Raw genomic sequence first — 26,651 nt, forward strand, 5'->3', positions numbered from 1 at the left:
GCAACAGAAATAAGATCAGTGGTTGTCTGACACAGGGGAAAATGCTATTAATTGAAAAAAGATGCACAAGTATTTCCTATAATGATTAGAAATATTGTAAATCCTCTATGATCTATCATATGTAAGTTATAGCTTAGTAAAATTTATTTAAATTAAAACCATTTATCAAGTAATATAAAAAGATTTCTTTTTTCTATTTTTTTGAAACACTTATTTATTTACTTGAAAGTCAGAATTACACGGAAAGAGAAGGAGAGGCAGAGAGAAAGGTCTTCCATCCACTGGTTCACTCCCCAGTTGGCTGCAACAGCCAGAACTGAGCCGATCCAAAGCCAGGAGCTTCTTCCAGGCTTCTCACCAGGTGCAGGGGCCAAGGACTTGGGCCATCCTCCAACACTTTCCCAGGCCACAGCAGAGAGCTGGATCGAAGTGGAGCAGCCAGGACACAAACCAGCGCCCATATGGGATGCCAGCACTGCAGGCGGCAGCATCACCTGCTATGCCACAGCACTGGCCCCAAAAAGGTTTGTTTTAAAAGTCAGATTCATTTACACCCAGCAGGATGGTTATAATAAAAATGACAGAAAATAAAAAATATAGGCAAGGATACAAAAATGTAAGAATCATCATACATTTCTACTGGGAATATAAAATGGTGCAGTCACACTGGCAGTTCCTCAAGAGTTTAACAGCTATCATATGACCCAGCAATTCCACTCCTAGGTATATCCCTAAGAGATACATCCCTAAGAGATGTTCATAGTGATATGATTCAGAATAGGCAAAAAGTGGAAACCACCCCAAATATCCATCAGCCAATGCAATATCCATATTTTATATTTGATAATGAATACCTAATGAAAAGAGATAAAGGTTCATGGATGAATCTTGAAAACATTATTAAGTCAAAATAGTCAGACATAAAATGCCACATATAGCATGATTCTACTTAAACAAAATGTTTAAATTAAGCAAATACATACAGACAGAAAATAGACCAGTGGTTGCCAAAGGGAAGGGAAATGGACAATGGGGAGTGATGGAGTTTCTTTGTAGGATAACAATATGTTCTGGAATTAAAAGTGGTCATGACTATAGAACTGTGTGAATATATTAAAATCCACTAAAATGTATACTTTGAAATGGTGAACTTGGGACAAGCATTTAGCCTAGAGGTTAAGATGCCTATATCTCACATTAAAATGCCTGGATTTGGGGCCAGCATTGTAGCATAGCGGGTAAAGCTGCCATCTGTGATGCCAACATTCCATAGAGGTGCTGGTTCAAGTTCTGGCTACTCCACTTCCAATTCAGCTCCCTGCTAACACACCTAGAAAAGCAGTGGAAGACAGCCCAACTCCTAAGGCCCCTGCACCCATGTGGGAGACCTGGATGAAGCTCCTAGTTCCTGGTTTTGGCCTGGCCCAGCCCTAGCCACTGTGGTCATTTCGGGAGTGAACCAGCAGATGTAAGATCTCTCTGCCTCTCTGTAACTGTGACTTTCAAATAAATAAATAAATCGGAGAGAGAAAAAAATGTCTGGGATTGATCCCCTGCTCAGACTCCCAATGTCTCTATCAATTCAGATCCTGGAAAGTAGCAGGTGATGATGGCTCAAGTAATAGGGTCCCTGCTATCCACATGAGAGACCTGGACTGAGTTCTTAGTTCCAGGTTCTGATTCTAGCACAGCCACTGCAGGCATTTAGAGAACGGGCCAGTAGATGGAGGTGCTCTTTCTCAAACAGAAAGCAAACTGGTAAACTTTTAAAGTATATGAATTATGTCTAAATTTAAAGTCAATATACATTCAAAAATTCAACTGCAATTAGAGGATTTTGAACTTTCTTATTAAGCCTAAGAATTTACATAATGTTGTAGCTACTTGGATATAAAGCTAACCCCCTTCTTTCTACATGCAGTTTGATACAACAATGTGAAGATACAAACACATCATTTTTAGAAATGACATCGTACTCACAGAAGCCACACACCAAAGGAACATGAGTAATGTACTTTGTTAGAGGCTTACCTTCCTGAGTCTAGAACTGTTTTTCCCCCTTACCTCCATCGCTTCCTGAGCAATCTCTGGCATGTGTGACTGAGGGACCAGTTGCACTAGCCCTGTAATTAGTTCTGCCGTACTGCCTTGGGTCTCAGGCCCCTGTTTCCTTGGATTCTGAAACGGAAAAAAGCAAACTCCAACTTAAAAACCCAACTGGCTGAGATTAGGAGGAGGAAAGAACAGAGTGCAGCTACCCCGGAGTACAGGCTCTCTTAGGCCTGATGAAAATGCTCTAGAATTAAGAGTGATGATGGCCACAGAACCTAGCAAATGCACTAAAACCCACGGAACTGTACACTTCAAAACAGCAAATTTGATGGTATTTGAATTATATCAAAATAAGCATTTTTTTAAAAAAACAACACTTTTTTATTAAGGATTCTCTTAACCTACATCTATATATGCTCATTAATATGAAGAATATTCAGGGGCAAATCTTAATTAAAAGAACACAAACGCCAAATACCAACTTTTTGTTTAAGAAATTGTATCAGTAACATGGGGGATAATACCTCTGGTTTGGAATTTTTTAATTTTGAATATATAAATGATTGTGAGCAAAGGCAAAGAACAAACAAGTTAGATGAGGACTGCATGATGATCCTACATAGCTCTCTTGTCCAATACAGAAGTCCTGCCCAAGTCCATACAGCTAGTGTCACTGCGAGGGTGAGAATCCTCCCCAGAGACCCAGATTTTAGTCCTTATCACAGCAGAAAAAGACCATGTACTAAGAAAATTAATAGTATATATAAATTTTAATGCTGATCTACTGAGACTTAACATGCTTCTCCTAACTTGAAAGCATCTATTTTTATTTCAACAATACCTGACTCATTTAAGTGAGGTTAACGCAATTTCAGTTCCTATTTTTCTTTCCTAACCACAGATTGTTCCCCATTTGAATGACTAAGTAAGCCATAACTTCAGTATATCTGTAATTCAAAATCATTAGCCTATTTTCTGACATTTATATTGTCATCCATAACCCAGTAACATTTCGTAAACACCAAAAACACAACAACAATAAAATGCATCCCCTGACCTCCAGGATTAGTAGTCTCATGGAGAAAGCAAACATAGATAGAATAATCAGACAGGTCTAACATCTAATAGGAGATAAGAGCTGTAGAAGTATGTGCCACTGATAGCCTGTGAATGCGGCCCAGTCAGTGAAGCTTTCTTGGAGCAGTGATAATACCTTAAGATATGCAGGAATTACTACACTGAGAGGAGAGGGAAGGGGATTCTAGGCAGAGGGAAAAGCCCGTGAAAGGCAGGTATGAAGGAATATGGTCAGGAACTGAAAGAAAGGCCATCATGACTAGAATTGGTAAGCCAGAGAAAAATGCAACGCTAGATGTGGAAGAAGTGGTAGGCAAAAAGATGCTGTATCTGGTGGAATGAGAAGGCCATGACAAGATCGTTGCTGGCAAGTGAGCATCAGTTACTTAGGAATGGCTTCGAAACCCACCTGGCAATGGAGCCTGCCTGGCAACAGGCTGTGATTGGTTAGGGCATAAACCACCCCTTGACTGGATTGGCTACCTCAACTATATAAGCTGCTGTACCAACTGAAATAAATGAGTCTGTGGGCTGCTCGCCTCTGGCCTGCTTTCACCCAACTCCCAGGGTCTGTGGGGTGACTCTGTGCCTCTTGCCCCCACTGCGCTCCTCCTCTCAGAACGAACCCACAGCAACAACTGTATGACCTTATGGGTCTATGTGGAGTTTGGTCTTTATCCTAACAGCAATTTAAACTAAAGAGTTTTAAGTTGGGCAGTGGACCTTAAAACACCTGGTTTTTGGGCCAGCGCCATGGCTCATTTGGCTAATCCTCCACCTGCAGTGCCAGCACCCTGGGTTCTAGTCCCGGTTGGGGCACCTGTTCTGTCCTGGTTGCTTCTCTTCTAGTCCAGCTCTCTGCTGTGGCCTGGGAAGGCAGTGGAGGATGGCCCAAGTCCTTGGGCCCTGCACCTGCATGGAAGACCAGGAGGAAGCACCTGGCTCCTAGCTTCAGATCGGCGCAACACGCCAGCCTTGGCGGCCATTTGGGGGGTGAACCAACGGAAGGAAGACCTTTCTCTCTGTCTCTCTCTCTCTCACACTAACTCTGCCTGTCAAAAAAAAAAAAAAGAAAAAAGAAAAAGAAAAACAAAAACAAAAACAAAAAACGGTTTTTAAAGAGCTCATTGTGATTAGGGCAATGTAAGAAATGCTGCGAGCTACTAGTTAAGACTGGATGGAAAGCCACCTCTCATACCACACTGTCTAGTTTCAAGTACTGACTCTGCTGCCAATAAAGCTTTTTGCTAATGCCCACTCTGGAAGGCAGCAGATGATGGCTCCAGTAATTACCACCCACACACGAGACTGGATTGAGTTTTTGGCTCTTGGGTTCAGATTGGCTCAGCTCCAATTATTTCAGCAGATCGGAGAGTGAACAAGTAAATGGGAGATCTCTGTCTGTTCCTCTCTCTTCCTTTGAAACAAATAAAGTAATGACTAAATAAAAGGGAGTCCATGTCACAGCACAGCTGGTTAAGTCACTGCCTGCAGCACTGGCATCCCACACTGGAATACCAGTTTCAATCACAGCTGCTACATTTGTAATCCAGCTTCCTGCTATTGTGCCTAGGAAGGCAGCACAAAATGATCAGAGTATTTGGGCCCTTGCCACCCATGTGTGAAACCAGGATGGAGTTCCTTGTTTCTGGCTTCAGAGTGGCCCAGACTTAGTTGTCGTAGCCCTTTGAGGAGTGAGCCAGAGAATGGAAGATCTCTGTCTCTCCCTCTCTCTAACTCTGCCTTCCAAGTATATAAATAAATCTTTTTAAAAAATAAATGATACAAGCTGAGCAATTAGAAAACTTGAAAAATAGAGTGCAACATGGATTGGGACTGAGATGAAAGATAGAGAAGGCAACAAAACCTGATGATATTAAAGATACCATAACTGAGAACATTTAATAATTATTCCTACCATCCCTCATACTTACTGAGACTTAGAATTTTTGTATGTAAAACATTAAATAATGAAATATTTATAAGGCATCTTTCACTGTTCCTTTAAGAAAAGTTACATAACCACTAGATGGCAGCAAAGAAAACAACTTAAATGACCCTTGGAAAACAGTAAATTTTATTTAAATTCTTGTCCTTCAAATGGTAATATATTTAACATAAAAGATATTAGTGACTTTTGGTGCATTCTCTGAACGTGAATTAAAGATAGATAAAAAAGTAATGTTAATATTATGTGACATGTATAATGAAATATCATCAGAAATAACTTGTGCTACATAAAGAATTGAGTCTCATTGACAGGTCTTCTGAAAGTTTTCCACACCAAAGATCTAGCTATTTATTTTATTAAACTCTCAGATTGCTGTGGGCTTTTCATAAAGTTCAAAATATCACTAGCTGCCTTTTGAGGTCACTGATTCTTTTGGAAATCCTGTTTTCTCCACTCCAGAAAAATCACTAACACACTTAAAAAAAAAAATGAGATTCATAGAACCCCTAAAAATATGCACATCTAGCTATGAAACTCTGTATCATAGTAATTTAAAAACATGCCACCAAAATGGAAAGCATTCTACCACTTAAAAATCCTGTTACTGAACAAAGCAATAAGAAAACTTAGAAGCTGCTCTCCATGGACTGCAGAAACTCAACAAAGGTTGAATATGCCATCCTACGAACTTTATAATATAGAACTGCTACATTTGGGGCATTAATAATGTTAATTCTATCTTATGAATAGTAACAATAGGTGATAGGTGATACTTACTATGCATCAGACAGTATTCCTAAAAGGCTAACATGTGCTATCTTCAGTCTTAACAACCTCTCTGAGGTAGGAATGGTTATAATCATCATATTTCAGAAGAGAAAACCAAGGCACAGAAAATGAACAGCTAGGAGGTAGTCTTTCTCCAGGGCGCACACCATGCAACTATCTCACACTTAGAGCATTTATACCAGCCCTCATTTCCTCTGTGTACCACAGTGATGTGCTCAGGAACCTAACTCCAGGTGAGGCAGTAAGGGCAGGCTATTCTCCTCCAAATACAGCATTTATAGGCAGAGCCACCAATAAAAGGAGGCTGAGAAGAGGAAGGCAGGCCAACAGAAAAGCTAAAGTGTGTGGCAACACCAGCTGGGGATTAGGAAAAGCAGGAGAGCAGAGGCAGAAAGCACTGCTTCATGGTTGCTTCATGAGCTCCACTCCACCCCAGGGTGATGCCTGCAGGATGCCCAGCCTGGTCACAGCGAGACAGCAGAAGCTCTCACCAAAGTATACCAGTTTCCTGACAAGGAAAGTAGCAAGAAAGCTTCAGAAATCTGACCTAATTCTATCAGGATTCTTACAAGTTAGTTTTCTTTTCTTTTCCTTAAAGACTTATTTATTCATTTGAAAGAGTTATAGACAGGGGCCGGCACTGTGGCTCAGCCCTGGCCTGAAGCATCGGCATCCCATATGGGTGCCGGGTTCTAGTCCCAGCTGCTCCTCTTCCGATCCAGCTCTCTGCTGTGGCCTGGGAAAGCAGCAGTAGATGGCCAAAGTGCTTAGGGCCCTGTACCCACGTGGGAGACCTGGAAGAAGCTCCTGGTTCCTGGCTTCGGATCGGTGCAGTTCCGGCCATTGCAGCCAACTGGGGAGTGAACCAGTGAATGGAAGACCTCTCTCTCTCTCTCTGCCTCTCTTCTCTCTGTTTAACTCTGACTTTCAAATAAGTAAATAAATCTTAAAAAAAAAAAAAAAAAAGTTACAGACAGAGAGGGAGAGACAGAGACAGACATTCCTGCTGCTGGTTGGTTCCCTAGATGGCTGCAACCACCAGTGTTGGGACAGGCTGAGGCCAGGAGCTTCATCCATGTCTCCCACATGGGTCACAGGGGACTAAGCACTTGGGCCATCTTCGACTGCTTTTCCTAGGCCACTAGCAGGAAGCTGGATGAGAAGCAGATCCCAGACACAAATCGGTGTCCATATGGGATGCCAGTATCGCAGGCAGCAATTTTACCTACTATGCAACAATGCCAACCCCTAAGTTACTTTTCTTAGGGATATCTCAGGTTTCAGATATGATCAGAAAGATATTAGTAAAGGTGTTCTTTACTTAATGACTGTTTTAACATCTCAGCATTCCCATTAATCCAATGTAAATTAGTGAAATAATGTCAAAGGATTGTATAAAAATACTTACACAAAGCAAGAGCTTTGGATCCGCATGAATCAGTTTCACCATAGACAAGAGCAGATATTTATAGCTTCTTGTCTCCAGGTCTGTAGGTTTTTCTTTAAATTTAAGGCTTGTTACTTTTTCTTTAAAAGTAAGACTCTAAAAACAAAATATGAACATGGCAACACCTTATAAGAATCAGATATCATATTCAGGGTAACAGTTTTTCAACTTTTTAAGAGAAATGAATCATTAAAAAGTTTTGAAAAATAAACAGATATATTTTATACCACCAAATGTGTGGTATTGGTAGAAACACTCAACAGGAAGCATAAAGTTAATACTATTAAGTTTAAAAAAAGAATGAAAAATGTCTGTACCATTCATATCCTTATATAACCAATCTAATAATATTTAATGAAAATCCATTAAAATAATAAAAACTTAATATCTGGTTGGCTCCTAACACAAAAAACAATTTTTCACACAAGGAAACACAAGGGAAAATATTTTATCTATAGTTTCACAAATCCACACAGTGGGCAACTCACTTAACAAACACTTAGTCCCACATATATGCAAATATTTCATAGATTCTACAACCTATTAATTGTAAGAAGTACTATTATTTGATGGACCCAAAGGAATGAGAAACTATGATCATTTTAAGATATGAGTAAGACACATCTCCAAATTGAAAGAGTGAAAATGTATGCTTCTGAGAACTGATGAAATATGCCATACAGACTACCTCCATGTTTAACAGATTAACTGTAATTTTGCTTTTGATGGCATTCCATCTCTCTTCAAAGTGACAGACTGCATGCATTTTATCTAAAAACCATTCATAAAACACAGAGAACTCTTTGAGAAAGATTAAATCACGGAGCACATGTTGGGAGGGCAGGCGTTTTGGCACAGTGGGTAAGAGCCACTTGGGACATCCACATCCCATATGCCCATATGAATGCTTGCGTCTGAGTCCCGCCTCTGCTTCTGACTCCAGCTTCCTGCTAGTGCACACTGTGGGAGGCAGCTGAGGCTCTTGGGTCCCTGCCACCTACACGGATGCCCAGATTGAGTTTCTGGCTCCCAGATGCAACCTCGTCCAGCCCAGGTTGTTGCTGGCATTTGGGGAATCAGCAAATAGAAAAATCTGTGTGTCTCTGCCTTTCAAATAAGTAAAAATTAAAGAAAATGTGTTTCAACCAAAGATACTATGGTAAACTATCATAATCAATTATGGATGTTATTCAAATAAAATTCCAACAAGTATATTCTGGACCCAATAGCACCTTTTTCTCTATTCTTATAAAATATTTCCTCTGTTCCTTTAAAAGACATAGAATATCTGATTTTGACATGGATTCCTTCATATGAGTATACCACAAATGAAAATAACACACCAAGCACCATCTATCACCCATATGAAAATCTCCAAGTAAACAGGCTCTTTTTTTTCCACCCCCCAGGATGTATTTATTTATTTAAAAGACAGAGTTACCGGGAAGGGAGTTGTGGTATAGTGGGCTAACCTGCTGCCTGCAATGCAGGCAACCCATATGGGCACCAGTTAGAATTCTGGCTGCTCCACTTCCAGTTCAGCTCTCTGCTGATGCACCTGGAAAAACAGCAGAGCATGGCCCAGGTGGTTGGGCCCCTGTACCCATGTGGGAGACCAGGTAGAAGCTCCTGGTTCCTAGCTTTGGCCTGGCCCAGCTCCAGCCATTGCGGACATTTGAAGAGTACACCATCAGATGGAAGATCTATCTGTCTCTCCCTCCCTCTCTCTCCGCAACTGTGCCTTTTAAATAAATAAAATAATTCTCTTTAAAAAAAAAAAAAAAGTCAGAGTTACAGAAAGAAAGAGGGAGACAAAGAATGATCTTCCATCCACTGGTCACTCCCAAGACGTTCCCAATAGTCAGGGATGGATAGGCCAAAACCAGGTGCCTAGAATTCCATCTGGGTATCCCACATGGGTGGCAGTAGCCTAAGCACTTGGGCCATCTTCTGCTCCTTTCCCAGGCACATTAGCAGGGAGCTAAGTCAGAAATGGAGCAGCCAGAACTTGAACCAGTACCCAAATGGGATACCAGCAACAGAGGTGGTAGCTTAACCTAGTGTACCACAACTCCAGCCTACAGGCTGTCTTTCACAAATAAAATATGGAGATGTATATCTGTATCACACAGTAACTATCCTCAATATTCAAGTGTGCACATTGCATTGCTATTACACACAAGAACAATGAAAGCTTTTGGTTCTCCAAAGGAAAGAATAGTTATTTAATGAACAGATTTATGCTCATATATGTCATTCAAGAAGCAAACTAACACAACATATGTTTGCTGTCATATTAATAACACTCGGCCGGCGCCGTGGCTTAACAGGCAAATCATCCACCTTGCAGTGCCGGCACACCGGGTTCTAGTCCCGGTCGGGGCGCCGGGTTCTATCCCGGTTGCCCCTCTTCCAGGCCAGCTCTCTGCTATGGCCCGGGAAGGCAGTGGAGGATGGCCCAAGTGTTTGGGCCCTGCACCCACATGAGAGACCAGGAGAAGCACCTGGCTCCTGGCTTCAGATCAGCGAGATGCACCGGCCGCAGCGGCCATTGGAGGGTGAACCAACGGCAAAAAGGAAGACCTTTCTCTCTGTCTCTCTCTCACTATCCACTCTGCCTGTCAAAAAAACAAAAACAACAACAACAACAAAATAGCACTCAAGGCAACTGACAAATGCATTTAATAAATTCTGTTTCAAGTGTTTGCTCCCACTAAATTATAATTTTTTCTAAGTCAAGGTGTTATACCTTAAGTCAAGGTGAAATCTTCATTGAAAATTTATTTACTATAATGTAACTAAGTGTAACTATCAAACTGTTCTTATATACAGGAATGTAAGAATTGAAAAAAAATTAGCAGATATAAGAACGGTCTCTTAGCAATCATTTCCAAAAACATAAATATTAGTTTAATTATGTCATCTCTTAATCTCAATTATCAGCTATAAAATTTTTTCTAGCACATCTACCTAATGAAATTTAAGACTTGAAAAATTCCAGTAAATCTATATAATTCAAATAGCTTTTCATGTAATGATCATAAGTGATTATATATATAAAGTCAGGAAAAACTTACTAAATAAGAACTGTAATTCCTTAATCAGAAATGTAAGGGGAAATAATTCATTCATTAATTTTTAAACTGAGCCTCCATATTGCAGATATCAGTGGGAACTCAGGCTGGTATGTGTACTCTGACCAAAAATGGGGGGCAACCACGTCTGGAAAGAAATTCATGAGCCAAAGTCTTCAGGTATCTCTGAAGGGCCTGTAACACTTATAAAGACAGACCCTATGACTCAATTTTTAGGCATGCAAGAGGCATTTGCTGAGCCAGGATACTCATTTAAGACAAAAAATGCTCAGCAATTACACACAGCTGTGAAGATCCATACATCTAACATTGGCAGGCTTTCATTTTACAAAAACAGATCTTAGGTTTAAAATAGGAAATGATTAGTACAAAGACAGATGTTTCAAATGTTAAAGAATACTACAAAAGTGCAAAGGAAGTTGAAGCTATCATTCGATATTCATACGAAAAAAGCTAAAGAGCTGAAATGACTCAAAGTTCAACCTGAGACAATAATATAATCTTATATGATACTAACAGAAAATTGGTATCCAAACATAGGAGGTTGATAGCTTCATCCATTATCATACCCCAGTTGAAACGTGAACACATCCTATAATACAGTGGTTCTCAACTAAGAGCAATGTGTTCTCCAGGGTACATCTGAAAAATGTGTAGAAATGTTTGGGTTTTCAAAAATGGAAGGGGTGCTATTGGCATCTGGTGGGTAGAGGCCAGAGGTGCTCTGAGCACCCCACAATGTACCAGAACAGCTCCCCACAGCAAAGAGCTTAGTCCAACATGTCAACAGTGCCAAGGCTGAGATGGAATCCTGGAGTAAGGTGTTATCTCTACATCACTTAATTATATATTCACCGTGTGTGCAGATTTATGAGCACTTATAGTGAGTTCTTCACTCGAAGTTTTAAGGGGCTGGTACTGTGGTATAGCAGGTTAAGCCTCCACCTGTGGTACCGGCATCCCATATGGGTGTCAGTTCAGATCCTAGCTGCTCCACTTCTGAGACAATTCTCTGCTGATGGTCTGAGAAAGCAGCGGAAGGTGGCCCAAGTGCTTGGGCCCCTGCACCCATGTGGGAGACCTGGAAAAAGATCCTGGCTTCCAAGGCCCAGCTCCAGCCATTGCGACCATTTGGGGGAGTGAACCAGCAGATGAAAGACCTTTCTCTTTGTTTCTCCCTCTGTCTGTAACTCAATCTCTTAAATAAATGAAGAAGAAGGAGAGGAGGAGGAGAGTGAGGAGGAGAGGGAGAAGGAGGAATGGAGGAGGGGGAGGAAGGAGGAGGAAGGAGGAAGAAGGGGGAGGAGGAAGAATAGTGAGAAGAAGAGGGGGAAGAAGAGGAGGAAGAAGAGGGGGAGGAGGAGAAGGGGAGAGGAGGAGGGAAGAGGGAGAGAAGGAGAAGGAAGAAGAGGAAGAGGAAAAAGAAGTAGTAGGTAGTAGTAGTAGTAGTACTAGTACTAGTAGTATTAGTAATTGTTGTTGTTGTTGTTTCAAGCAGCTAAAGACTATTGCCTGGAATGCCTGTGAGGGTAAGAATTGTGTTTAGCTCACCATGCTTCCTTGGTATTAGTACTGCATCTAGGAACTAGTGTAAAGCCAATACTTCCATTCTTTGTTGCCTGATTGTTAACTCATCAGGTTTATGAAGAATGAGATTTACTTTAAGGATCATCCAGATACTAAATTTTCTTATTCTAAAAATAAACTTTGTATTAAATTTTCTAATTATTTTCCTCTGATGAAAATAACAACTAGAAAACAGAAGAGGAGGAAACTTTAAAAGTCAAATGAAGTTTCACCTTTCCAGAAGATATTTGGAATGAATAAGTCGCACAATATTTTTAAATAATTTATTCCAAGTGATTTGCTAAGACTTTAAAAAAATAATCTACTTAAAACATTAAATAGCTGTAATTTATGTCTGTTTCCAATTAACTCACATCTGTATTGAAAATTTTTGACCTTTAAAAAAAATTAAGTCCTTGGCATTGCAAGAAAACAACTAAAAACTAACCTTGTATTTTAAAGTTATTTAATGAAACTTCATTGCCATCATCTATTTAAGACAAAACAATCCCTGGTACAGAAAAATCTTTTTTTGATCATCTAAGATAAACAATCCTTAAAAACAATTAATGACAATTAGATAAGAGTAAATCAAAATTGCACAAAACAGAAGTACTTTATTGACTAAGGGAACTTCGAAACAGAGAAGCATGCCAGGGAAGAAGCTGTTTAAATGATGTTTTATGTATGAAATGGTTAATTTACCAGATAAAGCCAATGGTAAAGATACTACATGTTCATCTGAAGTGACAGGATGGGGCTACGATGGTCACTATTCACAGAAATGTCAGAGACACCACAAAGACTTCTCTGAGCAGTTAGAGTGGGTCACACAAATACAGAAGCCACCTGCCATGCCAAATAGTGACTGGCTGGCATCTGGTTATTGAGTGACAGCAAGCAATGAGAACAGAGAATAAGCAGAAGACAAAGCACCACCAATGTCAAGAGTCACCATGTATAACACTCATAATATATAAACATCAAGAAGTGACTTAGACAATCCTGCATTACCTGTTTAACTGAGTTTCATTTTTAGGGTAATAATTTCTAATATAGAAACAGTATGTTTTTATTAAGTTTAAATGCAAACTTCAAGATCAGACTGTCCTATCATTTTTAAATGCATAAGTACTGACATATATTTTTATTTTATTTTAAATTAGTAAATTAAAATTATATTTGCTAAGTGTAATATTTAGTACCCAATGAGCGAAAATGTGCATGAGCAGGAACATTCACTCCAGCCCAGGAGTCAGTTTACTTTACCCATCCCCAAAAGGTAGAAGTTCAAATATTTTGATTTATAAGGAAAAATTCATATTTAGTTCATACCAGAAAGAAGCTTAAAAAAGGAAAAAAGTGATATTCATTAGGATTTTAACAGCATTCCTTGAGAAAATTTCTTTAAGAGAAACAAGTATAATTGAATGAAACAGTGAAAAACAAACATTATACACTAGTATTCACAACAGTGTAACATACAACATAACGCAAGATTTATGGCAAAGGAAGGACTTATTTGACTTTGTAAAATAATCAGAGGGGCAGTAGTGTGACAAAGACACTAAAGGTACAACAGAAAGAAGGTGGGATTCAAAACCCACGATTTCTCTTACTGGTGCCATTCGTATTGCTGGATGTGCTCCGCAGCCCTGAAGTGCTTTATGAAGTGTTTCACCAAACATATTTCGAAGTTCAACTGAGTGGCAATACACAGCATCAATCTTAGGCCACCAATCCAATGCAGACTGGAGAAAAACAGACCATAGAGGGGAAAAAAATACAACATTATCTGAGTTGTATGCTCTGGTTATCACTATAATTTTAAGATTCATCCATCCCTGCATCATAAAGTTTCTAAAACCATGCACACACATCCCATGATTTCCAAAGTCTTCAAATTATGTCTTTAATACATTTATTTTAAAATATAATCATGAGCATGAGAAAACTTGATAAGCATGTGCATGAGGTTGTTTTTTCTCACTGATAAGCTAATGAATTTGAAAAACAAGGTCTTTAGATAGCTAATTCTGTAGACAATCTTGTTCTTTAATGTTTTAAATATTTCAGAAACACATGCATATACGGTATATATTTTCCCAGATAAGAATACTATTATGAAAGCTTCAAAAGAGATTAATGGTTCAACACAATGATGAAGGAAAATGTGGCAAACCACTATTTATATGCTTACAAACAACAATGATAATTACAACATGAAATTCATAAATGAGATAAAGCTATTAGTAACCTATCATCTTAAATTGATATGCAATGATGGCACAATACATGGAACACAAATGATCTTCACAAAGACAAATTGGGGCCAGCATTGTGGCACAGTGGGTTAAAGCTTCGCTTGTGAAGCAGCGCCCTACTAATGCACCTGGGAAAACAGTACATGGGACCTTGCCACCAAGGAGGACGCAGTTCCAGGTTCCTGAATTCAGCCAGGGCAGGTAGCAGACATCTGGGGAGTGAACCACCGGATGGAAAATCTACCTCTGTCTTTCCCTCTCTGTCCCTCTTTCAAATGAAAAATAGAAAAGACAAACTAATCCCAGCTAAATATTTTTAAAAGTTTATATTAAGTACTTACTTTTCTATGTCCACTTAAGCTCCTTAGCTTTGATGTTGTTTTTAGTGCCGATTTATTTGAAAGTGTATCTTCACTTTTAAATGAATATATTAAAAATGACAATTAAGAAAATCACTATCAAGTTCATGTATCAGTTAACATCGAAATAACTGGATGAATTTTTATTACATATGGAAAGTATGCATGAAATGGGATGACTTAAAATACAGGTTTCCAATTTATAATACTCTTATTAACAAGAAAGACAGGACAATACTATATATCAAATAGTAAATAAGGGGGATTTAATAGCTTCCTATTCCCAGGTTCTTTCTTATTCAAAACTAAGTTAAGGGAGTGGGCATTTGACCTAGTGTTTAAGATGCTGGTTTATGTCACTCACATCATGGGAGTGCCTGAGACTGACTCCGGGCTTCTCTCCCAGTTCCATCTTCCACTATGCTTATAACTAGCCAAACAGCTGGGTCCCTGCAACCCACACAGGAGGCCTGGAATGAATTCCTGGATCCCAGCTCTTGGGCCTTGCGCAGCCCAGAACTACTATGGGCATTTGGAGAGTGAATCAACCAACAGGGGAACACTGTTTCCCCTACATCCTACCCCACACCTCTGCCTCTTAAATAAATAATAAATATGTGTTTTTTAAAGACTTATTATCTATTTGAAAGTCAAAGTTACAGAAAGAGAAAGAAAGAGAGGGAAGGGGAGAGAGAGAGAGGGAAGGAGGGAGGGAGGGAGAGAGGGAAGAGAAGGGGAGAAAGAGGAGAGAGGGAGAGAGGGAGAGAGGGAGAATGAGAATATCTTCCATCCACTGGTTCATTCCCCAAATGGCTACAACAGTCAAGGCTGGGCCAGGCCAAAGCCAGGAACCACGAGTTTCTTCCAGGTCTCCTATGTGGATGCAGGGACCCAAGAACTTGGGTCATCCTCTGCTGCTTTCCCAGGCACATTAGCAAGGAGCTGGATCAGATGCAGAGAAGCCAGGACTTGAACCTGCATCCATATGAGATGCCCTCAACATAGCAGCTTAACCTGCTACATCACAGCACCAGCCCCAATACATTTTTTTTTTTAAAGGGGGGAAAGCATTGTGGCATAGCAGGTAAAGCCGCCACCTGTGATGCTGGCATCTGATATGGGTGCCGGTTCTAGTCCTGGCTGCTTAACTTCTAATCCAGCTCCTTATTAATATGCCTGGGAAAGCAGTGGAGGATGGCCCAAGTGTTTGGGTCTCTGCACCCATGTGGGAGACCTGAAAGAATCTCCTGGCTTCAGCCTGGGTCAGCATTGGAGGTTGAGACCATCTGGTTAGTAAACACAGACGGAAGATCTCTGTCCCTCATTCTTGTAACTCTTTCAAACAAATAAATAAATCATGAAGAGAAAAAAAAAAAGCGGAAGTCTCAATATTTCATTTCTTAGCTCAAACTTCTCAGGATATTTTGAGTAACATCAAGTTATAATGCCTTAACCAAAACAGTTTGTGAATTACAAACTCTACTCACTGGATATTACTGGATAGTAAAATACAAAACCAATTTATGATAATGCAATTTGAGCATTCCACTCAGGAAGCAGCCCTAAAGCAGTGGGGCAAAAAATACCTTTGTACCTTTGTTTGCTGTTTTTCATTTTGTTTTTGTTTTCTAAAGATAGCATGGTATTGACGCCCTTCCTTCGCTTCTGACTTCATTTAAGCTAGTCCCTTTAAAAGACTGATTTTTAGTCTGGTGATGTAATGGATTCCTCAGACTCTGGACAGTTTGAACACATGGTTTGCCTAAAGCAACCAATGCATGTTGATTTCTACCTTTTACTAGATTTTACAACTGGAGTTACTGAATAAACACAAAGTACACTGAGGGGAGGGTCTTCCTCACCCTACAGATCCCATAAAATTTTGTTGGAAACTCAGAGCCAAGCAGCCCATGTAACATCTTACCCAAATTACAGTCATTTTTGATAACTGTTGAAATCGCACTGTGGTAGCAGTACAATTTAGCCTTAAGATTCAGTGATCTTTCACAACTTTTGTTTTTCCTAATATATTAATTCATTCATTTTAAAGACACACTTTTGAATAAATAGGCATTAAAACCAAGACATCATATAATTGGTAAAGAAAAAAAATTTTTAGTACTTTGAGTAGTTACTGAAAGTATCCTTTCTGAACTAGCCAAGTAACTTCCTCTTTTATTCTTTGAAAATTCTAAATCTACTGCCAAATGATAATACTTGTAGAATTTGAGCAAATTATGTAGCAATTCCTCCAAAGACTAAATAATTTTCAAATGCCTAAGAACCAACTCCTTTAACTACAATCTCTCGGTAGAAAGAGATCATCTCATTCTCTGTATGAAGAATCCCTCTATAAATGAAAATCAACTCCTGTAGGGAAAAATAAAGTACTATTGTACCTACTGCATTTACCGGTAAAGTCTAAGACAGCAAGTCCACATATGTATTATTTTTAGTTTCCCAACTACATATCTCATTTAACCTAAAGCAAGCCTATAAAGATTAAGTATATAACACAAATCTTAGAGCTGTAATTCATCTTTTATGACATGCCATAATTTAAAAGGGGGGGGTCATTTTAAAAACTGCTAAAAACTTGCAATATAAAGTCCAAATAACCAATAAAGATATCCTAGGAAGAAAGAATATTTTCAATCTAAACACAGTATTGATGAACCAAATATGAAGTGTTTCACATAAGCAAAATAAAACTCCAAACACCATCATTAATCCTACATAAACTCTTAAAAACACAAAAATACATCAATAAAACTTATTTGAGAATGTGATAATTAAAAAACAAAAAATATATGAACTAGTAAATGAACCATGGAAGAGAACTTATGGGGTGTATTGAACCAAGAATCACTGATAAAGAAATCTTACACTACAAATGAATTTAAGATCAGGAGTCGAAGTAGGTAAGAAAAATTTCATGTGATTTTGAGTCATGAAACACCTTCCCAATAATTGTAATTGGCTTCAGTAAGACTATAATAGTCAATTCTATAAATCTGCACATTTGTTTTATAAAAACTCCTTTTCTCTTCGGTCAGAAACTACTTCAGATTTAGCATCTATTAGCATCAAACCAAAATAAGGGGAGGAAGCTAACACACAATTTCCCAAGCAATCAATAACAATAAAGTGTCACTACCTTAAAGTATGATTTTAAAAGATACTTAGGACTAACATTTATGTTCCTTTTCAAACTATTATGGCAAAGTTCCTAGTGCTTAATGTTTAATAAAAATTAGTCAACGCAGGTTTTCCTTTATAAAAACAGGATTTCCAGATGACTTGACCTCTGATACAGACACACTCCACCTTCACACATGCAGTACTCATAGAGCAGAAGGGATGCACAACCACTATCACCAAGTACACTGAGGCATGCATGAAGGATCACTCCGGGCATGCTGAAGACCCAGAAAGGAGCAGCTCAGCCACTTACAGCAGTGCCAAGTCCATGCTTGAAAGTGCTCTATATATTCAATTGTAGACAAAAATATTTCACAATTAAAGTAACTAACCACAAAGCATCAAAAGAGCATATACTTGGCTTTATTAAATACAAATTTTAAGCACTTATATAAAACTATCCATCCTAATAAATGGAATATATTTAGTATGATGAGCCAAAGAGGGAAAAATATTATTTTATTTCCGAAAAAGGGACTCTCCCCTCTCCCCATTTTTAATGGCCTTGAAAATAAACTTGAGGGTACAATATTCTGAGTTCATTGTAGTGGCAAAAGTACAGAAATTTAAATTTAAATATTTTTAATATAAATATGTTTTATCTACATGGATTCATTAAATTTCCCTTTTTTAAAACAAAGAGTATTCAATGTTAACTCTACCTACAATTTAACTCAGTGATGATCAAGGGAGGTATCATTCTTGAAAGCATTTTTAGTTGTTCATACTGATGAGGGATTGGGGGAATGTGGCACAGAGGGTGCTTAAATGAGGACCAACGGATCTAAATGTCTTGCAGTGCACAGGGCAGGTCCTGTGCAACAAAGAATTACACTCCTAAGAGGCTCCTGACACCTTAGTGAGGAAAACTAAATGTGTCATTCAATAGCTTTATCAATAGTTATTTTTTTCCTGCAGGAAAGGATAAAAGAAAATATGGGCAGTTGGTTTTAATTCAAAGCATGCAAGGAAATTGAGGAGAGGAAGGTATTTTTAATACATGAAATACACAGTCTTAAAATAGAATTTTATTATCAACAGGGCAAATATACTAGATTATTACTGATTATAGTCCTTGCAAGGAAGGAAAACAAAGATGACCAATTTACATGTTAAGTACGATAACCCTCAATGGATCACAGTGGAACTATAAAAAGCACTAGCCGAGGAGCTGGTGTTGTAACACAGCAGAACAGACTGCAGCATGTAATGCCAGCATCCCCTGTCGGAGCGCCAGTCCAAGTCTTGACTTCTCTGCTTCCATCCAGCTACCTGCTAATGCCCCTGGAAAGGCGGCAGACTTTGGTCCAAGTACTTGGGTCCCCTGCCACTCACGTGGGAGACAGGGTTGCCACTTCTAGGCTTTTGCCTGACCCAGATCTGGCTGTTGCAGCCATTTGGGGAGTGAACCAGCCAATGGAAGATCCTTCTCTTTCCCTCTCTCTTTTTCTCTCCCTCCTGCCCTTCCTCCTCCCCTTCTTTTTCCTGTTTCTGTCTCCCTACCCTCCTCTTTTCTCTCTATGGCTACACCTTCCAAATAAATAAATAAATAAATAAATCTTCTTTCAAAAAAAGTAAAAGATAACACCTGAGAATCTTCAAAATACAATTTAAAGATCCATGGTCCAGGGCCGGCACTGTGGCATGGTGGGCAAAGCCTCTGCCTGTGGTGCCGGCATCCCATATGGGCACAAGTTCATATTCTGGCTGTTCCTCTTCTGATCCAGCTCCCTGCTATGGTCTGGGAAAGCAGTGGAAGATGGCCCAAGTGTTTGGGGACCTGTACCTGCATGGGAGACCCAGAAGAAGCTCAGGGCTTCAGATCAGCCCAGCTCTGGCCATTGCAGCCATTTGGGGAGTGAACCAGCAGATGGAAGACCTTTCTGTCTGTAACTCTACCTCTCAAATAAATAAAATTTTTTTAAAAATCCATGGTTCAAATCTCAAAGTTTAGTTATCTTTCTACTTGGTACCTACATCACAAAAAACTTTTAATGAGTTTAATTTTTTTGTCTAATATACTTTTCAATCTTATAAATACCTCTTCTTAAGTATGTTAATATTTCCTTTTGTTTAAGGACTAAAAAGTACAATCAAATATGGCCTCAGCATTTTTTAAACATGCCATATACTTGGCTACAACACAAATACTATCACTTTGCAATCAAGTGATCAGGTAACAAGCCTCAATGTCTCAAGCACTGCAAGGAGGGCTCAGAGTATTCAAATCAATATTTGAAGGAGCTTTGAGATGAAAATGGAAAATTATATTTTCAGTGGCACTGTTCTCATTTATCTAAATAATGTTATAGATTTAATCTTTCCAGATAATCTCATTAAATTTACCTCAAAAAGGGCCCTCACATCAATGCTGAATATGAAAAGTACAACTATATATCAATTAAAAGATACAATCACCTCAGAGAAATCTTTCTACACCATAATCTAAGTCTAGAACCTTTGTGAAAACCAACAGCATCTTTTTAACAAGGGGAGGGGGAAAAAGGCAATACACACACACACACAAAAATTCAGTAATTTAGCAATACCTTTTGGACTTACATTGGTGATGATTCGATGCAGTGAATTTACCAGCACATAGTGAAATGTAGAAGGTGAATTCTGAGCCAGGCAGATCTTTAGAAAATAGAAAAATCAGATTATCTTTGTAAGAAAAGTATTCAGTAGCACCAATGAAGACAAAAAGGAACACCAAAAACCAAGTTTTTAAAAAAGAAGTTTTTAAGGTCTTGAGATGAACATGAACATTTAACACTGAGAAATACTGGTAAGAGTATACCTATTCACCTTTCTAGTCTCTTCACATTTAGAAAGGATAACAGGAACAGTAAACATAGTCGAATAAAAATCAATGCGCTCACCTTAAAGTGTTGGTTGTTGTGAGGGCTTATACGAAAGCAAGAAACAAGGCAGTCAATCATCAGATCCACATCCGCAGGCTGACTGCCTCTGGAGAACGGTTTACTTGGATTAAAAAGCAAGTTCTAAAAAAAATTCCAACAGACAAGAAAGGCCTTTGAGTGGTCATGCAGTACATTTTTACTGGCATGTAATAACATCAGCACACTACCCACAAAGTTGCCAGAAAAAGCAGGAAACACCAATTGTATAGCTCACCAATCTGGTAACATTCTTACTATACCACACATGACTCCTTTCAGTCCCTAACTTCCACAGTATGTTAAACCCACTTCCATCTATCAAAGCTAATTTAAGGCAACTGGTAACTGAGTTCCTTTCATATTCTCAGTCTATTTAGGCTGATAAACACAGCAACAATCTAAGTTCCTATGAACTTAGGATCAAAGACGACTCAGAACTTTAGTGTAGCCCTCTTTGACATAATTCTTAAAAGTTTGTTCTCAATTTTCTTAAACTTTATAGTAGAGAAAAAATAAGAGTACCACCTTAAGATCAACCACCATGGACTGGACCAGTAGGAAAATGACAGAGTTATCTTCCCAGTTGATATAAGTACTTGCTTTACACAGTTTGACACAGGCAATGGCAGCACTTTCTGTTAGCTGCCTGCTTCCTCCGTGGCCAGCAAGTGCTTTTCGTAAACTGTCCAGAAACAATTTCTAGAGAATGCAAAATAAAGAACATAACATGTGAAACTTCTTCTACTTCAAATTTATCTAAGTAGCAAAGAGCTTCTAAAACTCATGAAGAATGAATAATTTATGAATATTTTTATGGTTTAATTTACTACTTTAAGTAGTTGTCATCACTTACATGTTTCTCAAACCCAAAAATCCATCTGTTCTCTGCTTTCTTTGTAGAATTATTGCAGAAATATAAGAAATAATCCTTCATAAGCAACTGAACTCAGCACTGTATTCAGCTGATCATAGTTTCTTTGTTATATACTTTTTATTTATTTTTATTTATTTGAAAGGCAGAGAGACAGACAGGAGAGAGAGAGACCTCCTATCCACTGGTTCACTCCACAAATTGCTGGCACAGGCACCCAAACACTTGGCTGCCTTCCAGCATGCACAGTAACAGGAAGCTGGAATTGGAATTAGAGCCAGGACTGGAAGTCAAGCACTCTGATATGGGGTGTGGGCATCCCAAGGAGCATCTTAACAGCTGGACCAAATGTCCACCCCATTGATAAAATTTTTTAACACCCAAATTTTATACTGCTTTAGCTATGTTCCATGTCAAATTATTCTCCTTTTTTACCACTCCACACTATTTATAGTTGATCTTTAGCCTTCGAAATAAGAATATATCCAAGGCTGCTCTGTTGTTCTAAAAAACAAAACAAAACAAACGACAATAAAAACTACCCATTCTTTTGATCTCAGTCCCTCTTTATAGCTCACTAGCAAATTTCTTCCCTTGGCTTTTCTCCTAAATTAAAATCTCACATCTCCACCCACATTTATTCCCAACTGTAACACATCAGAAAGTAACCTAACTCAATACCAGCAGAATATACTGTCTTCTCAAGTATACATGGAGCATTTTCCAAAAAAGATCATCAGTTGGGTCACAAAACAGGTTTTAATACACTTAAAGAGATTGAAATCACGTATCTTTTTTGATTATAATGAAATGAAGCTAGAAACCAAGAGCAGATGCAAAACCAGAAAATTTACAAATACATGAAAATTGTATAATACAATCTTTAATAATCAAAGGATCAAAGAAGTTACAAAGGAAATTAGAAAAGATCCTGAGATAAATGTAAATTAAAACACAGCATATCAAAACTTATGGGTGGCAGCAAAAGCAGTGCTAAGAGGGAAATTTATAGCAATAACACTAAGTTTTTAAAGATTGACTTATTTAAAAGGTTGAGCTACAGACAGAAAGGGAGGGAGGAATAGAGAGGGAAGGAGAAGGAGAGACACAGAGACAGAGGTCTTCCGTCCACTAGTTCACTCCCCAAATGACCACAACAGCTGAGGCTGGGCAGGCCAAAGACATGAGACTGAAACACCATCTGGGTCTCTCATATGAGTGGCAGAGGTGCAAGCACTTGGGCCTTCTTCCTCTGCTTTCCCAGGCCTATTAGCAGGGCGCTGGATCTGAAGTAGAGCAGCCAGAATTTGAACTGGCACTATCATTGGATGTTGGTGTCGTAGGCATTGACTTAACCTCTGTGCCACAACCCCAGGCCCTAGCCATGAACACTTACATTGAAAAATAAGAAAGTTCTCAAAATAATAACCTAACTGTATATGTTAAGGAACTAGAAAAAAGAGCAAATTAAGCCCAATACTAGCAGAAGGAAGAAAATATAAATATCAGAGTGAAGATAAATTAAACAGAGAATAGAAAAACAAAATCAGAAAAACCAAAAGCTGACTGTTTCAAAGGGTCAACATGACTCATGAAGAAATAGAAAAATCAAATACGACTGTAACTAGTAAGCAGATCAGTAGTGAAAAACCTCTCAACATAAAGCCCTAGAGGGGCTGGCGCTGTGACATAGCAGGTTAAAGACCTGGCTTGAAGCGCCAGCATCCTACATGGGCACTGGTTCTAGTCCCAGCTGCTCCACTTCCGATCCAGCTCTCTGCTATGGCCTGGGAAAGCAGTGGAGGATGGCCCAAGTCCTTGGGCCCCTGCAGCTACATGGGAGACCCGGAGGAAACTCCTGGCTCCTGGCTTCAGATTGGCACAGCTCCAGCCATTGAGGCCATCTGGAGAGTGAACCAGCAGATGGAAGATCTCTCTCTGTCTCTCCCTTTCTCTTTATCTCTGTCTTTCAAATACATAAAATAAATCTTTAAAAAAATAAATAAATAAAACCCTAGAAGGAAACCCTAGCACAAATGACCAATTTTTTTTAAACATTTATTTATGTATTTGAAAGGCAGAGTTAAAGAGGCAGAGGCAGAGGCAGAGGCAGAGAGAGAGAGAGAGAGAGAGAGAGAGAGAGGTCTTCCATCCAATGGGTCACACACATCCCCCCATGGCTTCACCAGCCAAGGCTGAGCCAATCCGAAGCCAGGAGCCAGGAGCTTCTTCTGAGTCTCCCATGTGGGTGCAGAGGCCCAAGGACTTGGGCCATCCTCCATTGCTTTCCCAAGCTATAGCAGAGAGCTGGACTGGAAGTGAAACAGACAGGACTCGAACCAGTGCCCACATGGGATGCCAGCACTGCAGGTGGTGGCCACAGTGACGGCCCCAAATGACCAATTTTTGACAAGGCTGCTATGACCATTCCATAGAAAAAGGGCAGTCCTTTAACAAATGGTGATGAAAAGGACCAGTGTTGTGGTGCAGCAGGTTAAGCCACTGCCTGTGATGCTGGCATCCCAAATCAGAACTCCCACTGAATTCTCAGCTGCTTTGTTTCTGATCTAGCTCTCTGCTAACATGCCTGGGAAAGCAGTGGAAGATGGCGCAAATACTTGCTCCCTCCCACCCCCACCTACATGGGAGACCCAGACAGAGTTCCTATCTCCTTGCTTCACCCTGGCCCAACCCTGGGGCATTGTGGCCATTTAGGAGTGAACCAAGGGATGGAAAATCTCTTCCCTCTCTCTCCCTAACACTCAGTCTTTCAAATATAAAACAAACCTCTAAAACAAACAAATGGTGCTGGGAATATTGGACATACACATGCAAAAACATGAAGCTGGACTCTCCCTTTACATCATACATAAAATTATCCCAAAAGGAATCAAAGATCTAAATATAACAGCTAAAACTATAGAATTTCTAAAAGAAAACATAGGAGAAAAAAATCTACAGCATTGGATTTGGTGATGATTTCTTGGCTACAATACAAAAAAAGCACAGACAACAAAAGAAAAAAAACAGATAAGCTGAACTTCATCAAAACTAAAAAGTCTTATTTACACCAAAGGACACTATCAAGAAAGAAACAGCAATCTACAGAACAGGAGAAAATATTTACAAATCATGATATGGGATTTGCAAAAAGATGAGAAGGGATTAATATTCATAATATATAAAGAACCCCACAACTCTAGAGAATACCAATTCAAAAATGAAAAAAGGACTTTCATAGAGATTTCTCCAAGGAAGATACATAATAGACAATAAGGTTATAAAAAAATGCTCAACACCATTAAACAACAGGGAGATGCAAATCAAAACCACAATAAGCTGCTACAACATATCCATTTGGATGTCCATTATCCAAAAAAAAAAAAAAAAATCAATGTTTGGGGTGGACATGGACAAACAGGAACCCTTGTAGACTGATGGCAGAAATTTAAAATGGTAGAGCAACTTGGAAAACAATATGGTAGTTTCTCAAAAAAATAAACTTTTGAAAGTTTGCTTTTAGGATGACCTTTTTTCCAACTTTATTGAGGCACTATTGACCAAAAAAAATGATATATATTTAAGGTATACAACATTATGTTTTGCTATACAAGGTGAAATGATTACCACAATGAAGCAAATTAACATACCCATCGCCTTACATAGTTACCTTTAAGAAGGAGGGCATGAGAATACTCAAAAATTAGAAAGACTGAAAACAGCCTGATGCATATGCAGCAAAATGGGTGTTCTAATTTCACTTTAGTAAAAACAGGACCTGCTATCACTATTGGGGGATGTAAATCTAAGAATAACTATTAAAAAGTTTAAATATGGGGCCAGTGCTGTGACGTAGTAGGTTAAGCCTCTGCCTGCGGTGCTGGCATCCCATATGAGCACTGGTTCATGTCCTAGATGCTCTTCTTCCAATCCAGCTCTCTGCTATGGCCTGGGAAAACAGTAGAAGATGGTCCAAGTGCTTGGGCCTCTGCATCCATGTGGGAGACCTGAAAGAAGTTCCTGGCTTCAGATCAGCCCAGCTCCAGCCTTTGTGACCATTTGAGGAGTGAACCAGTGGATGGAAGACCTCTCTCTCTCGGTCTCTCCTTATCTCTATAACTCTATCTTTCTAATTAATTAACTAATTAATAATAAAACACATTAATATTTATTATGTAAGTATATACATTTGATATACATTTATAAATATTATTTTATATTATTTATATACAAATATGCATTATATATAATGCCCTTGACAGAGAAATCCCACTTTGGGTTTTTTTATTCTAAGAACTAACAATTATTTAACAAGAGGGGTAGGCTGTTGTAAGTATTTGGGGAGTGAACAAGTGGATCAAAGATTCTTTTTGTTGCTCTGCCTTTCAAATAAATAAAAAATTTAAAAATCACTAACAATAGCTAACAAGGCATACATGTAAAAATTTTTATGGAAAAATTAACTATATGCTAAAAAAACTAAAAATCAGAATATTTTTCCATTCTCTATGAAATGACTGGGTAAATGAGGCTCATTAGTGTAATAGAATATTGTCAAATATTAAAAGCAATGAGTTAGACCCACTATTAGGAGGAACAGCCAGAATACATCATCTTTGATAAATAAAGCAAGATGCAGAGCAATATGCATAATATGATCTCATTTTAAAATCTAATCACTACCACCATAAGTATGTACATTTGAATGTCTGCATGAACAAGTGCACATAAATGAAAAGGTACACATGATGAGTCTTCAAAAAGCTTAGGTAAAATATGTCTTTTAAAAAAATGACACATAGGCCGGCGCTGCGGCTCAATAGGCTAATCCTCTGCCTGCGGCGCTGGCACCCTGGGTTCTAGTCCCGGTCAGGGCACCAGATTCTGTCCCAGTTGCTCCTCTTCCAGTACAGCTCTCTGTTGTGGCCCAGGAGTGCAGTGGAGGATAGCCCAAGTGCTTGGGCCCTGCACCCCATGGGAGACCAGGAGAAGCACCTGGCTCCGGGCCTCAGATCAGCGCTGTACACCGGCCACAGCGCACCGGCCACAGCAGCCATTAGGGGGTAAACCAACGGA

The 26,651-nt window shown here is 39.1% G+C and overlaps 1 protein-coding gene across 2 annotated transcripts in view; it reads right to left on the bottom strand.

Annotated features, from left to right (window-relative positions):
* NF1 (neurofibromin 1) overlaps window positions 1-26,651 on the bottom strand; it is a 291,063-nt gene that overhangs the window by 164,137 nt on the left and 100,275 nt on the right. For both annotated transcript variants that reach the window (XM_062175267.1, XM_062175266.1), the window contains exons 9-14: window positions 21,230-21,403; window positions 20,684-20,806; window positions 20,364-20,438; window positions 13,597-13,728; window positions 7,278-7,412; window positions 2,065-2,178 (exon numbers count right to left, since the gene is read on the bottom strand). In XM_062175267.1, coding sequence (XP_062031251.1) covers window positions 2,065-2,178; window positions 7,278-7,412; window positions 13,597-13,728; window positions 20,364-20,438; window positions 20,684-20,806; window positions 21,230-21,403 — 753 coding nt within the window. The remainder of the gene's footprint in view (window positions 1-2,064; window positions 2,179-7,277; window positions 7,413-13,596; window positions 13,729-20,363; window positions 20,439-20,683; window positions 20,807-21,229; window positions 21,404-26,651) is intronic.

This window comes from Lepus europaeus, chromosome 18 (assembly GCF_033115175.1).
Source record: "Lepus europaeus isolate LE1 chromosome 18, mLepTim1.pri, whole genome shotgun sequence".
In the NCBI taxonomy this organism is placed as follows: Eukaryota; Metazoa; Chordata; class Mammalia; order Lagomorpha; family Leporidae; genus Lepus; species Lepus europaeus.